Source organism: Papilio machaon, chromosome 7, assembly GCF_912999745.1.
Source record: "Papilio machaon chromosome 7, ilPapMach1.1, whole genome shotgun sequence".
NCBI classification, from domain to species: Eukaryota; Metazoa; Arthropoda; class Insecta; order Lepidoptera; family Papilionidae; genus Papilio; species Papilio machaon.
This window is the reverse complement of record NC_059992.1, coordinates 5,834,514-5,848,645: the sequence shown is the minus strand read 5'-3', so window position 1 is coordinate 5,848,645 and position 14,132 is coordinate 5,834,514. Positions and strand designations below refer to the sequence as shown.

The following is a 14,132-nucleotide window of genomic DNA, read 5'->3' as shown; positions in this document are numbered from 1 at the left end:
TGATTTTGATTTCATTTTCAGAGGGTCTTGTACGAATATTTGCGACACGTGTCTTAATAACGTCATCGATAAAATATGTCAAGATTTATTGGTGTATTTTACGCCCGCTGCAAAAATTTTTAATATAATTTTAGTCGATGACGCTACGAGAACATTCTCGCGAATATTCACGAATATTCGGGCTAGGCGCCCTGATAATAAGAAAATATTATGTAGACGTAGGCAAGAGTTGTAAGATGAAAAACATTTTTTATTGTTCACAAACTAAGCTGTCGGCATCAGCCAGCTTAAGATTATCTAAGACGGAATGGTTCAAGAAATCGGTACCGACAGCTTCAAACAGTCGGCGTCGGATCAGCAGTTGAATTCACCGTACACGGACCGCAGCAGAAGCTTCTAAGACTTCAGTCTTAGAAGCTTCAGTCTGTGTAACCTTAAATGTCTTTAAAATGTTTGACTAATGTAATCTTACCTCTTCATAGTCGAGTCTTGCTGTCAATGTGAAGACTCCAGTCTGTGGATTCAATGAGAAGACATCATTGGCCCAGTCCGAGACCACAGTATAAGTGAGTTGTGCGTTCGGTCCAGAGTCCAGATCGATAGCGGCGACCGTGCCCACCACGGAGCCGCGCGCCGCATTCTCCGGTATATCGAATGAGTAAGCATTTTCTTTGAACGCCGGAGGATTGTCGTTAGTATCAGTTACCTGAAATTTAAACCCTTATAATTCAATGATAAAAAATTAAATCATGGAATACAATGAATTCTTACATTAAATATGCAGTTAAATAGAACGTAATATCAACGTTTCGGCCAATACTGTGATTCTCTTCGTACTTCAAAAACTAATCATTTAAGTATACAAAAGTAATAAATATGATCTACAAGCTTGTTTTAGCTTTGAAAGCTTTTAATAGCACCTTAAGTAATAACAAAAAATAATATCGTCCAATTAAAAACGAATTCTAGTCTTAATGATAAACATAGAGGTAGCGCCAGAATGAGTCGCTGCGATTCTGCCAGCGGCGGCGTATTAACGACCGTATACATATTGTAAAATATTTTAAAGTCCACTCACGGACCGAGATAAAGCAAACGCATTTCGAATTAATTGTACTATTCGTTATCACGGTTAAATAAATACTTTAGCATGTAGATGGAGCTATAAAAATAAGTATATTCGTACCTGAACAACGATTGTTAAATCCGTGTATTGCATACCATCATCTGCCCTCACTAGCACTTGGTATTCAGATATCGTCTCTCTATCCAGAGGCTCCTTAAGGGTTAATTCGCCTGTGTTCGAGTCTAAAGCAAAAGGCGTGGGTTCTTCTGATTGTATGCTGTACGTGATTGTACCGATGGTGTCTGGGTCTTCGGCGAGTATTGTCGCAATCTTCTGTCCAGGTGCGAGGTCCTCGGACGCTGGGTATGAAGCTGGGATGTTCTTGAATTCAGGCGGACTGTCGTTCTTGTCCAGAATTGTCACCTCGACCTGTGAACAAATGCAATTATTACTATTGGTTGGTTACAATTTGTTACAACGACAGTAATCGTAAAATTGTAAAGTCAGGCGATGTTTACAAATTCATGACAAGTTAATTTTTTAACTTGAAACTCTTTCAAAGTTTTAAAGTGTTTTAATTATCACATTTTATAATAATTACGTACGAAATTTGACGTTTTTGACCAAAACTGAATGCACCTTTTTGTCTGTTTTGCAATAAAATTTGGACAGCATTGTTTTTTTTTTTCTGAAAGCTAAATAATTCCGTAATTAAAACTTTAGTTAGTAGCATCGACCACAACAAATGGCCGTCGAAAAACGTTTAAATGTTTAATTTATGACGTGGTCACAGAATGGACCGCTTTAACACACGGCCGAAATTAATAATTCTAAAAATGCAGTTCGCGAGAGCGCCCTCCGACAAATGTGTGACTGGTCCGACTGAGCCAATCACAAAACGAGCCTTTAGGCGCTTGGTTTGTAATGATGGTACCACGTTTGATGTATTTAAAATGATTTTATTTAAAAAAATGATCGAATTCATTTAATTTTAAACTTCCAATATCCGCATTTTATCAATAAATAATATTTATTAAGATATGTTCAGTTAAAGATAGTTTAAATCAAGTTCTATAATATTCATTTCAATCTCCTTAAGTGTTAGAAAGTCGTATACTTTGTCGTGTTGACTCAATTCTCCTTGGCCTAATATGACAACAGGCTTTAAATCATTCGCTGTTTAAGCGATCAAAATAAAAAAAAAATCTTGTGATATGTAACTTCTGATAGAAGTATCTGTCGTCGTATGAAGCTTTTGAGATCTTAGAAACTTTGTAGGTAGTATTATAATTGATATATGAAAAATTAATCTAATAGTAGTATGGAACATCATAAAATGTTTATTTGAGGAAAGAAAACGAAGTAAGATTTCTTTTATGAGCCTCACTTATGATGTTCACATGTCACAAAACTACTACTAATATTAACATTGTTATCATCAGCCTTTATCTGCCCACTGCTGGCAATAGGTCTTTCCCAATTACCGAACGGTTCACGTTAGTATACTTAACAAAATCATATTTATCCTCCAAATTATAATAAACCGATAGCTCGAACAACACTAGACCTTAGTCAGTATACAGTTTAATTCTCGCTTGATGAGATCTGTTAGATAAGATTTATGAAGGTTGGGGTACAACGCGGCGGTGGACGTTTACAAAAAGCCGCTCGAACGCTCGACGACTTAACAAAGGCGCAAGTAAAAGAGTAAAACCAGCAACGTTTCGTCATCCACACAGTACGATAGACGTGTGTAACTCTGAACCGGTTCAAAAGTTCAGGTCACATAGACTTGAACCGTTGAGCTGCGACTCAACAACTAAATTGGCTGCTCACGGCACACCGCAATGTTCTAAGAATAAATATGTGAGACGAAGATCCGCGAGCTGCCTCGTAACTCGCAGTTCACAGCTCGAAATGCAAGTTAAAACTCTATGCAGGTGCAAATTGAGTTGAACTGCGAGCCGGTTCACTTATCTGCTTCACACATATGAATCGTGAGCTGATCTGCGGGTCATCAATTTTAGTTGAGTTACCCATTACTACCGCACGAGGAATTCGGGACACATCGATCGCCAAGTCACAGATAAACCAACGATTGTAGACTTCTCTGAGTACGATGAGCATTTGTTATGATAACTCAATCTTTCTTTGTGCCGAAGTTGCTGTCGATACGTACATATTCAGGTAAAAGTAGCTCAAATTAAAATCGATTGTATCTCTTTACAATTTAATAAAGAAGGATTCAAATTTTAGTTTATAGTAACAGATCCATGCAAGAATAATTAATTTATAGTTATTTGCAAATATTTAGTTGCATATTATTATACTTGTTATACTCCTTAAAAAAAACTTATATTTATCTTTGTACGGGTTTCCACAATTACAACTGATGCTTACATGAGCAGCATATTACTAATACACTACTAGGCTAAGAAAATAATACAGTAGCCAGAATTTATGTAAACTTGATATACATGTTTAATTTTAACAAATATTATCAACAGTGTAAAGATGCAAAACTATAAAAGTGGAACATTGCTATGTTCTAATTTGAACTAGCTGCCTTATGACGCGATGAAGCGACTGTAAACAGTGCGCACGATTTTGTATTTCAAAATCTTGATTAGTGCCATAATCAAGTTAGTTTAATCAGACGTATATCTTATTCGTATCGTCGCTATATGCTAATGGTGTATAACTTAAGTTTTACGACATAAAAAAAACAACTCTTGACTGACCGAACAATAAATCTAAAACTATCTTGTACATTTTTTAATTGTTAAAGATCTCGCCGAAATAGTAACTTATTAAAATGTAATAAAAAAAAAACAAATAATTATTTACGTTTTATATCAACTCTGATATTGTTGTATTATACTATATAGCGAAGCAGAAGTGTTCATATTTATGATTTCTGACCAAACCCATAACCGGCCATGTTATAAATGTTCAAAAAAGCAAAGATTTATTGATAAAACCCTTTCACATAGTTCGTCTCGCCCGCAACGGACCCCCTAGAGATCATATTTGAAGTAATCGATTAAGGGAAGAGAAATGACAGAGCGTCGATTTAGTAGGATAGACAATTCATCAAGTTTCGATAATTGATTATAGTCTGCTACTAGATTAATACCAACCACTCAAAGGTTTGTTGTTCAGAATAAAGAATCATTTATTTAATACCTACTTAATATAAATAACTCTAAGTTTACATATAAAATTATGTCTGATAGTCGCACTCTCTGTCACATAAAATACACACCGCGAATATTGAACCTATAACAAGCCAAAGAAGAATAAAACAAAGTTATGAACCAATCAATTACTAAACATAAAATACAAACAACAAATTATGGTACAGAAAATAAGAAAAAATTAAAATTCACTTACAACGTACAGTATCGAAGTGCGAATGCAGATAACTACGATATGAGAATAGCAACACGTTCGACGTTAATTAAAATGGAAACAGAATTATTTAGCCCATTAAAATAAAAATATGATGCAAGTTTTTAGCGTCTATTTTGTTTTTAACATTTTTTATCTGTTGTTATATAGATTAAATATATCAGATGAGATACAATTTAAGTATTAAACCATTACTACTATATGTGTGTTCTATTTTTATCAAATGTATTCTTATGAAGTCGTCTGTACAATCGGTACATTCAGTCATCACTAGGTAAAAATAAAACAAACGAAACAATTACATCACTTGTTGACACGAATTTTAAACTCAAATATAAGTCGAGTGATTGTACGCAATGGAGTGTCACTCAACTAAACTTGCATGATTTATGTCAGCTATAACTTACGCAGATTGCTTTAATGCATATCTATTTGTAGATAGCGATAAATGGTGCCTATATGTCTCTTTCAACACTGATAATGATTGGTGAAATTTTAAAATAACTTTAACACTTTAATAATTTTAACAGCGGTAGATCTCGCAACAACAATATTTGTTAGGTGCACAAACGGGCCGGGTCGATCGGTGCAATACCACGACCTCACAGAAGACAGACGAAAGGTGGAAGCAAGCTGCGTTTCGTCTGATGATTGTGGTACGGAGGTCCTTTCCCTTCCCACCCTTTTCTTCCAAGGCCGTAGATATGATGGGACGCATAGGAAGGGGAAATATTCTCTTTCTGTCTGTCCGTCGTCCTCCGTCCATTAAAGGTAGGCAACGCATCTGCATTTGCGATGTCTATGCGCAGCGGTCGCTTCATTATTTCGGCGAATCTGGTGACCTCTTGCACATTTGCCACCTTATTAAAAAATTTACTCTATGTTTATTTCTCTTGAACTAATATCAGCTTATGTCTTTACTTGCAGAATATAGTGGAGCCTAATACGAGCGTTGGAGCCTCAAAAATTGTCAGATTTGTCTTTTTGGCCACAGTGCGATGTAGATTTACGGACATCAATCATGCCAGTCATTTACTTCGAAAATTTTTGACGTCCCTCCTTTTATTGCCTCCCTTTCATTTTTATGTAATTTCACCTTGCACCTCGAAATACAATGGTGTATCCTTTTATTTAGTCCATAAAGTGATCAATCATTTTTCAATATTAGAAAATTACCTCAAAAATGTATTAACATCGTGTTATTATCGGCGTAATAAGGAACAGGCGTGCCAATCTCAGGAATATTGCGGACGGCGACAAAAAGAAAGTCCCAACTTATTTCTTAAAAAATATAGCATGTCTTTAAAAAGATTCGACATCTTTGGAAATAAAATTCAAATTATAAACAACAAAATCTAATAAAGATCATAAAGAATTTTTTGTAATTTATTTTTTAACTACCTCAAAAAGAAGTTAAAATTAAGTTATCTAATTGTCTGTACTAATGTGTTATTTCAGTAACTTTGTTAAAATTGTGATATAAAGTGAAGTTATGTATGAAATGGTTAGCTTGTGATAATAGTTAAGTAAGAAAATTAGGTTTACCTTAAATATTTTGAAAATGCGGGTTAGCGTAAAATGTGCGACTCTGCATTTTGTCTACGGTTAAAATTAATAGGCTTTGGATTTGAACAAGATGAAAAAACAGAACAAACAAGATTGGAACGGATTGTATTATTTAAAAATGTTAAACATTTTTACCGTATAAATATTATAGTTACATAGTTTGAGGTCAATGGTAATGATGAAGGTACCGAGAAGTAGGCGAGGCTGTTGTTTTGTGCGGCGTAAGAAGCATGGGTGGTTGTTGCCTGCCGACGGATATGGTGGCATCGTTTAGGGCTGCCTCTATGTTTAGAGCGATTCGTGACCGACGCTCCGCTGCGCCGCTATTCCCGCGAGGCTCTTCACAATTATGTTAGGGTGTCAAAAATACAATGTACACTTTAAGTTGATGTATGTTTTGTGCCAACCCTATTATGTCTACTTTTTAATCTGGAATTTACAATACAACTTTGAATTTAACTGCTTGCTTGCTATATTTGGGTGTTGTAAAAATTAATAAAGCCTGTTACTTTTTTGTATTCTTATGACGACAATAGTACTTGGTATTTAGAAACATGAAATATATGAGCAAAATTTAACCAAAAATTTATAATAAGATCACAACAAAGAGTACATACGTAAAACAAGCAGTTTAGAAAAAAAGAGTTCATCTTTCATTACATATAATTCACGTGATCAGTTAGTTGCAAAGGGGGCTATTGGAAGTACAGTAATTTGATTACAAAATGCCTATGCGCGTGAGTACATGGAGCGTAGTACATTAGCATGCGGAGTGGTCGCCCACGCCCGGTTGGGTCCCGCAAATGTATGTAAAATGAGCGCAAAAGTATCCCGGATAAAGTGCACCGATAACCGGGGACGCAATTTGCATCGCCCCGGGCCCATCCGCCCGATATCTTTGACCCTATGTTTACCGAAACCATAACAATGAGGTAAACATGTATTGAATTTTAACAAACACAACTCCGACATAATAAGATGTAATAAATGTTGACGACAATTAAAAATATAAATACTTGCAAAATAACAACTGACTAAAAACAGTTAACCTAAACTTGAAATCTTAGTTGCTTTTACAACTAATAATGTATAAACTTTATTTTGTTCAAATAGTAAGTAGTGTATTGACGCTAAAGATAAAATATCCGATAAACCTTTATTAGCAAAATATTAAAAGTAATAAATTAGCTCAATAACAATTCCGATTAAGTTGTCGAATTAAATAAAACAAACTGAATAAAAAAATCATTATTTTATCTCTTAGCTTTTATCTTACTTGACGTTCAAAATTGTATTTTATTACATTAATATAGTTAAAAAAACATCCCTCCGTGCCATATGATGTCCATAATGATATTTATTATCAGTGAGCATGCGAGGACTACGCCGTAGGGCAACACGCCAACATTCCTGATTTCTCCTAAATTTGTACCCTCAGGGCACTATCTTCGCATTATTAACTGATCGATAGTGTACATCGAAGTTATTACGAATACCTCACATAGTTTCAAAGAATTTAATTAATATAATGTTGCATCAAATGTTGTTTGTTTCTTTTTTCAGAGGAATTTTTAAATTAATTGGAGTTATTATAAATACTTGAGAGTTGTAAAGACGAAATCTTTAAATCTCAACGTTGAGTATAGTGCCTTCTAAAACACATATGAGCGGTCCAACTTTGTTTATCATCTTCTCCTTGCCGTCTTCAATAAGCCGTGTAACACGACACTCATTGCTTGTCATGACATACCCAGACCACATCAAAGTGTACGTAATCATGAATGAGAAAGCAGCAATGGAATTTCATCTTAAAACTAAGATTGATGCCTACAACAACAAAAAAAACAATAGAATTTTTTTTCTTGTACTGTGGGGTTTAACATTTCCAAGTTCTTCCTAATATTGTACTGTCATAGATAGGAATCTTTATACCATCTGATAAACATTGTGTTCATATATAAATGCCTTGATTTCGGAAGGCACTCGGCATAAATTTGCAGTATAATTAATTGCTGTCTGTCAGTGTTTAATTCTTAACATACGAATTTAGGTAAGTTCCAAACGAAATCCCTGTAAACAATATTTACTGTCCCGCAGTTAATAAATGGAGTACACGAACCGAAATCACGAGTCGAGAATTTTTCAACGTCGCTCCACCAGCGCAGCGCCATCGGGATCAGCACATTTGTAGCGGCGAATACAAAGCGCTTTACGATTAACGAACTAAAACTAAATGAAACCGCATCGTTCTCGTTTAAACATTGCATGTTATTTAATGTGTCGAGTCAATCCATTGTGTTTGAGTTCCCATAATCAAAATATCATGTAATTTAAGAAACTTTGTTAATATACACGTCGTATTAAAGGCATTAACACAGAACAAATTACAACTTTAATAAATCATTAATAAACAAAAAAATAAATCGCAAAACATTTCGTGATTCAAAGCAACGGAACAAAATATTGATCGCAACATCTTTTATTACATTAAGATATCACTGTTTACTAGATTTATCTAGCCATTAAAGTTAAAAACATCCAGTCATCACCACGAAGACAATAGATCGGGGCACAAAAGAATTATAGAGCGCAGTGCCAAAACGTCGGTACGCGCAGGTGGTTCTAGCGATTTATCGGTGGGAGATTGAACCGTTGCGATAATGGCGGCTAAAGGCCCGATGGCGAGGAGGGGCGATGTCGCAACCGGCTCGCCGATTTCGGAGCGCCCGATGCTCGATGCCCGTCGGTCATCTCTAACGATGAAGCGATAATTAAGATCGGACGTCGGCATTATTTACGCCCGCAGCGTCCCGCCGACCCGACCGACATTCGGTCACGACTTTTTCCTTGGCGAGCGCGACTATTGTTGCCAGTACCTGTGTTCGCTTTACCTAAGCCGACGAAAACGCCGATTTGCTCCTCTATATTCTTTTTTTTTTCTTCGAAGATAGTAAATGAACAAGCATTACACCTGCCACCCAGTTCTAACGTACTGTCACAATGAACTTTATATGTAACTAAATTAGTGCGTATCATAACACCATCGAAAAAGAAAACAAAAACTTAACATTTGGCAGTGGTAGACCCCGTAGGTAACAACAGTAGCTTGTAGATTGATTACAAAGATCACTTGACTTAAATATTCATAAAGTATTAAAAAAACATTTAGAAATTGGTATTCATCTTGGTACGAGTAAATTGATGGAAATTATAGAGAATTAATTACTATAGATTAAACATTTGACATTTCGATTGTAACATTGATTAATTAAAACTTTGACTACTAGTTTACGATATTCGTGGCGTCGCGTATGGACTTATAAGCATCTCGACAGATTATATTAACAATGTTTAATTGACCACTTAAAATCATCAATGAGTAATAAATATTGTTCACTATTTTTGTAGCACAGATTTTTTAAATACAAAAAAAAGAATTCATTTGCTAATATTTTATTTGGAGCTCTATGATATTTTTGTTTGACCTTTAAAGTTCTTGATAAATGAGAACCCATCTTTTCGATAAGGATATTTTGACAATCGTCATTAGCCCAATTAAAATACAATACAGATTAAAAAAAACAACGAATCTACATTTAAACACACCGGTACTTCTACGCCAACTTCATTGCAATGCCATTAATTATATTAATAGATCTTCAAATATCTTACATTTTATCTGTGCGTCTTTATGTAGTCTGTGGTTAACTGGATAAATTAACATAATAAATATAGCGGCGGATTCTTCAAGCCGTGTTCATTTAATGCGGCAATCGATAAACAAATTTGGCCACTTTCCGGTTTCATTAAAATTCTCTTAGCGAAGTAGAACGTTATCAATGTTGGTCTAAAGAACACAATGGGAGCGAGATCGTTGTGCTGACAAGCGGAGCGGCTGTGGCGCGGGGTTCGATTCCCGTTCGACGAAATACAGGCTAACGAACGGCCCTTGTTTGTTACGTAAACACGATTTAACACTACTCTTTTGTTTAACACTGAATCATCGGACCTTTTTGGTGAACAATGCAATTATTACAAAGGATTTAGTTGAAACATGTATTCATTGGATAATTTTAATTGAGATGCTTCTAGAATAGATTGTACAAACACTTATAGACGAATACCTTATTTTTTTTTATTCTTATTTTTTAAATTGCATATGCACACTGCATGTATTGTGGAACGCCTATCCAGCAGTGGGCAGACAAAGGCTAATCATGATTATGATATGCTAGTTTCTTAAAAATTAAACTATACTATTTTTTAATGTCTAACTTCAATAAAATATATTCGTAACGAATGTACAATTTTCAATGGTGTATGTTAAACATGTCCATCAACCCACGCGTTATTATTCAACTGCGTAGATTTATATTCAAGTATTTTTATTCCATTGAACGATTTAATGATGTGTAAAAACACAGTACACACCGATTGATAAATTTATTGTATGTCATATTCGAAGTTCATTAACCAAAAATAAAGTGTAATCGAAAAACTAATAAAATGAAATGCCGCAATTTCACGAGTAGTTCTTTTAGTACATAAAGACCCATACACACTAATGAATAATTAAAATAATTGTATATGCGTATATTAAAAATCACTTTAAAAACAAAATTTAATTAACACGCGTATCAACTCAAATTTCTCGATACATTTTTAAGGCTTCATTAAAGTCAGTTGGACTTTTTTAAATTGTACGATTGTGAATTGCCATACAGCTGCAGAAACAAGTGATCCAATTATCCTGAGTGCTGCTATAATTGAAAGGTTACGGTGTCGTTTGCTGCGCGAAGTCTGCGTAGGGCTTAATGCTTCGTATTACATTACCTAAGGGCTTAAGCCAGTTCATTAAGGATCATTCAATCATCGCTTAAGGGGCAGTTCGTTCTGACACGTCATAAAGAAAATATGCATGCATATTTTTCATGTAGGTTTCAAATTATTTTTAAATTGACCACAGGTTCCTATGGTATTTCGTATTTTATTGCAGAGTTTAATGAGAATGAGAGAAAAAAATATTCAATTACAATAACATCAAGAAAATCATGGAAAAATTGTCTAATAATGTAGACGATAAGGTATTTCTGTGTTTAGTTTAATGAATCATAAATGCCGGTCACAAAACCTTTTCCTTTTCAAATCTCCCGCCTACTTTACCTTCTTTCTCCATTCTATACAATGGTTGACAATGTATTTTTCAATTATAATATAATTATAACGCATCTATAAATATCACTTGTCAATTAACATCAGATAAACAATTGACAGTTTATTTCTTTCGCCTATAAAAAATGAATACATTATGTTATTAATATTGTCGAAAATCCTTTAAGACTTGGCCTTAAGTTCGAGATCCATTTTTATGTTGATTTTTGCGTGTTACATACCGAGGAATACTCAGGTATAACGTGTTAGCCGCTAAAAATACCGCAGCTCGAAATGGTTTCACATTATTTGTGGTATTTAATGATATTTGACTTCGATGTTGCCTTTTTTCTTTGTAAATAAAGACATAAGAAGGTGTCGTTTACTTTACCTCTGGATACATAATTATTAACACAGGTAATAACAATAAAATGGGTTAAGGGCATATCGGAATTCGCATGATAAGACAGTGTTGATAATTATTTTATTCAACACTGTTCGTTTACAGATATTTTGTTTTTTTTTAATTCCTTCGCTACATTTGTAATTAAAAATAGTTACCAATTGTACCCATGAGTACCTTAATTTCTTGTGTATATCAAAACCAAATTAAAAATAAATAATTGATATAAAAGGTGTTATATTTGTTGAGGTTAGTTTACATTGAATGTTTTCCGTTAGCGAATAGTTCTCATGCATACATACTGTATATTGTATAACCAGTTTAGTGATGCTGAATTATACTGCGTCTGAAACATGGAAGTAATTAAGAGTGAGCCGTGCGCTCCACTTTAAACACGGTCTACACCTGGATTAATTAGCGCTAAGCAACTTAACAATCGCCTAATAAACTAACAGGATATTAGAAAAACGCTTAAACTGTTAAATGTTATATAACCATTAACTTATATAATAAAAGTTGTATTAATTAACGAACTGATAGCGAAGATCTGAGGCATTTTTTTTGTTCTGTTCCATACATGCTGATTAAATATTTAAATATAATCTATGATTTCAGCCGAAATCCATAGACCTTCATAACTTCAACACATTCAATTATCTATTTTTTTCTTTAAAAAAATGATAAACACATTCACAATCAACTAAGTTATGATAAATTTTTCTAATACAAAAGTAACCTTTAAATAAAAGTTGCTTTAAATTGAATTATAAATTGCCAATAGCATTTTCCATTGGTAGAGCGAATGCATTAAATAAAACAGTTGAAGAATTCAATTAAGTCGACCAGATACGGCGTAACTATTTTTAGCTAGCTGATAGTTCTGTCAGGTTGAAGCATCCACAAATCAAGGGTGAAATCTACGAACTAAAAGCGTCCACTGATAATGTTTGGAGTAAAGTACGAAGTGATAGGGCTAATGAAGCAATGTTCACGTCACAAATGTGGCGCAGTGACACCAAGAACTAAGGCCCAAGGACAGCTCCGGTTAATCAAGCTAACACTAAATCGCGGTTGCGGCGTTGAACTGAGCTAAGACATAAATGTAGTTTATCTAGTTTTATAACAGTATGAAATGTGCTATCGTTACATCTTTCTCATTTGATAAGACTTTTTTCTTTTCATTAGAAGTTAATTTTTAAATTCAGAATTTTTTTTGTTAAATAACTTGCAAATTATGATCACAAGAATCTTAACTTGGTCGATTCGATCGGTGCGTTTTTTTATATGTTAAATAATAAAAGAAACTAAAAATCTTAGTCACTAAAATTCATCCAAATCTTTTTAGCATCTTATTGAAAGCATTCCTTAATAAAATCACCAAATAAAAGTGGTAAATACACTGATGGTGGAAATACACTGATGATAAAAGTAGAAATTATCTTGTTACTGTTACTGTAGACTAAAAAGTCACTTAACATTCCGATTTAAAGCACCGAGCTTACAGTAATCGGCAAAAAAATCAACAACTAATTACAAAGCTATTTTTACGCCGATTAAAAAAGAACTTTAAAACTTTTTCTGGAGAAATAGAATATAAAAAGGAGCTACAGTCGAACAACAAAGCGATGGAGCGTCGGTGGTATGTTTTTTCCAACATCAATGAATCTAGTTACTACATACAATAAATAATTTAAAGCGATGAAATTAAAGGGAGATATTGACGCGCTGGGATCGGTTTTGGAAGGCGATAGTTTCAGCGATAATTCTTCTGCTATGGTACGAGTCGCTAGTAATCCTTATGATGCATAAATGTCTACAATTATCTTGTGTTATCCATACTAAATAATAACCAATGATTATAAACAATATCTTCATCTAAGCGAACATATCAAAGTTGCATGTTCATAATATATTTTTGTAGCCATGTTAATTTGTTTTAACTTCAAGAAATGACAAGAACAAAATGGTTTAGTGTATGTAGCGGGTGCATCGCGAAGGGAATCGCGACACGACGCGTAAAACTGTCAGATAAAGATCGATAGCCGAGATAAAGATCGGGGATGCCGAAGCCTCCGGTCTCCCGTCTTCGGTCGTTCGTGGTCTCGACCGGCCGATCGTGGCAGCTTGCGCTCTGCGACTATTTGTCGCAACGCTCACGAATTTGACGGCCGGACCTCTGACAGGGGTCGCGTTGACGTCTTCTCAATGTGTCATTGCGTACGTTTATCTCAATACAGAGCTAAGACGGGTGAGTCAGAAGATATTTATCTACCTAGTCGTTTTGAAGAAATAGCATGATAGCAGTTTCAATCTAACTTAATCTAAAATCTATGTTAATTAAGTAACCAAAACTCAATTAGTCTATTAACTATGCAAGCATTTAGAAGCAAATGTCTTTATTACTGAGTGTAAAGCAAACAATATAAGTCAAACAAGGAATGCTGTCAGAATTCTCCCACAGGCAGGTCATATAACGACACGCCGACACCTCAGCGTGATAATTAAATCCCACGTTCGGTGTGATCAACTCCTTAG

The 14,132-nt window shown here is 34.5% G+C and overlaps 1 protein-coding gene across 1 annotated transcript in view; it reads right to left on the bottom strand.

The window, feature by feature from the left end:
- LOC106714965 (cadherin-related tumor suppressor) overlaps window positions 1–14,132 on the bottom strand; it is an 86,492-nt gene that overhangs the window by 14,383 nt on the left and 57,977 nt on the right. Inside the window, exons 2-3 of the mRNA XM_014508114.2 lie at window positions 1,187–1,495; window positions 473–706 (exon numbers count right to left, since the gene is read on the bottom strand). Of these exons, the coding sequence (XP_014363600.2) occupies window positions 473–706; window positions 1,187–1,495 (543 nt within the window). The remainder of the gene's footprint in view (window positions 1–472; window positions 707–1,186; window positions 1,496–14,132) is intronic.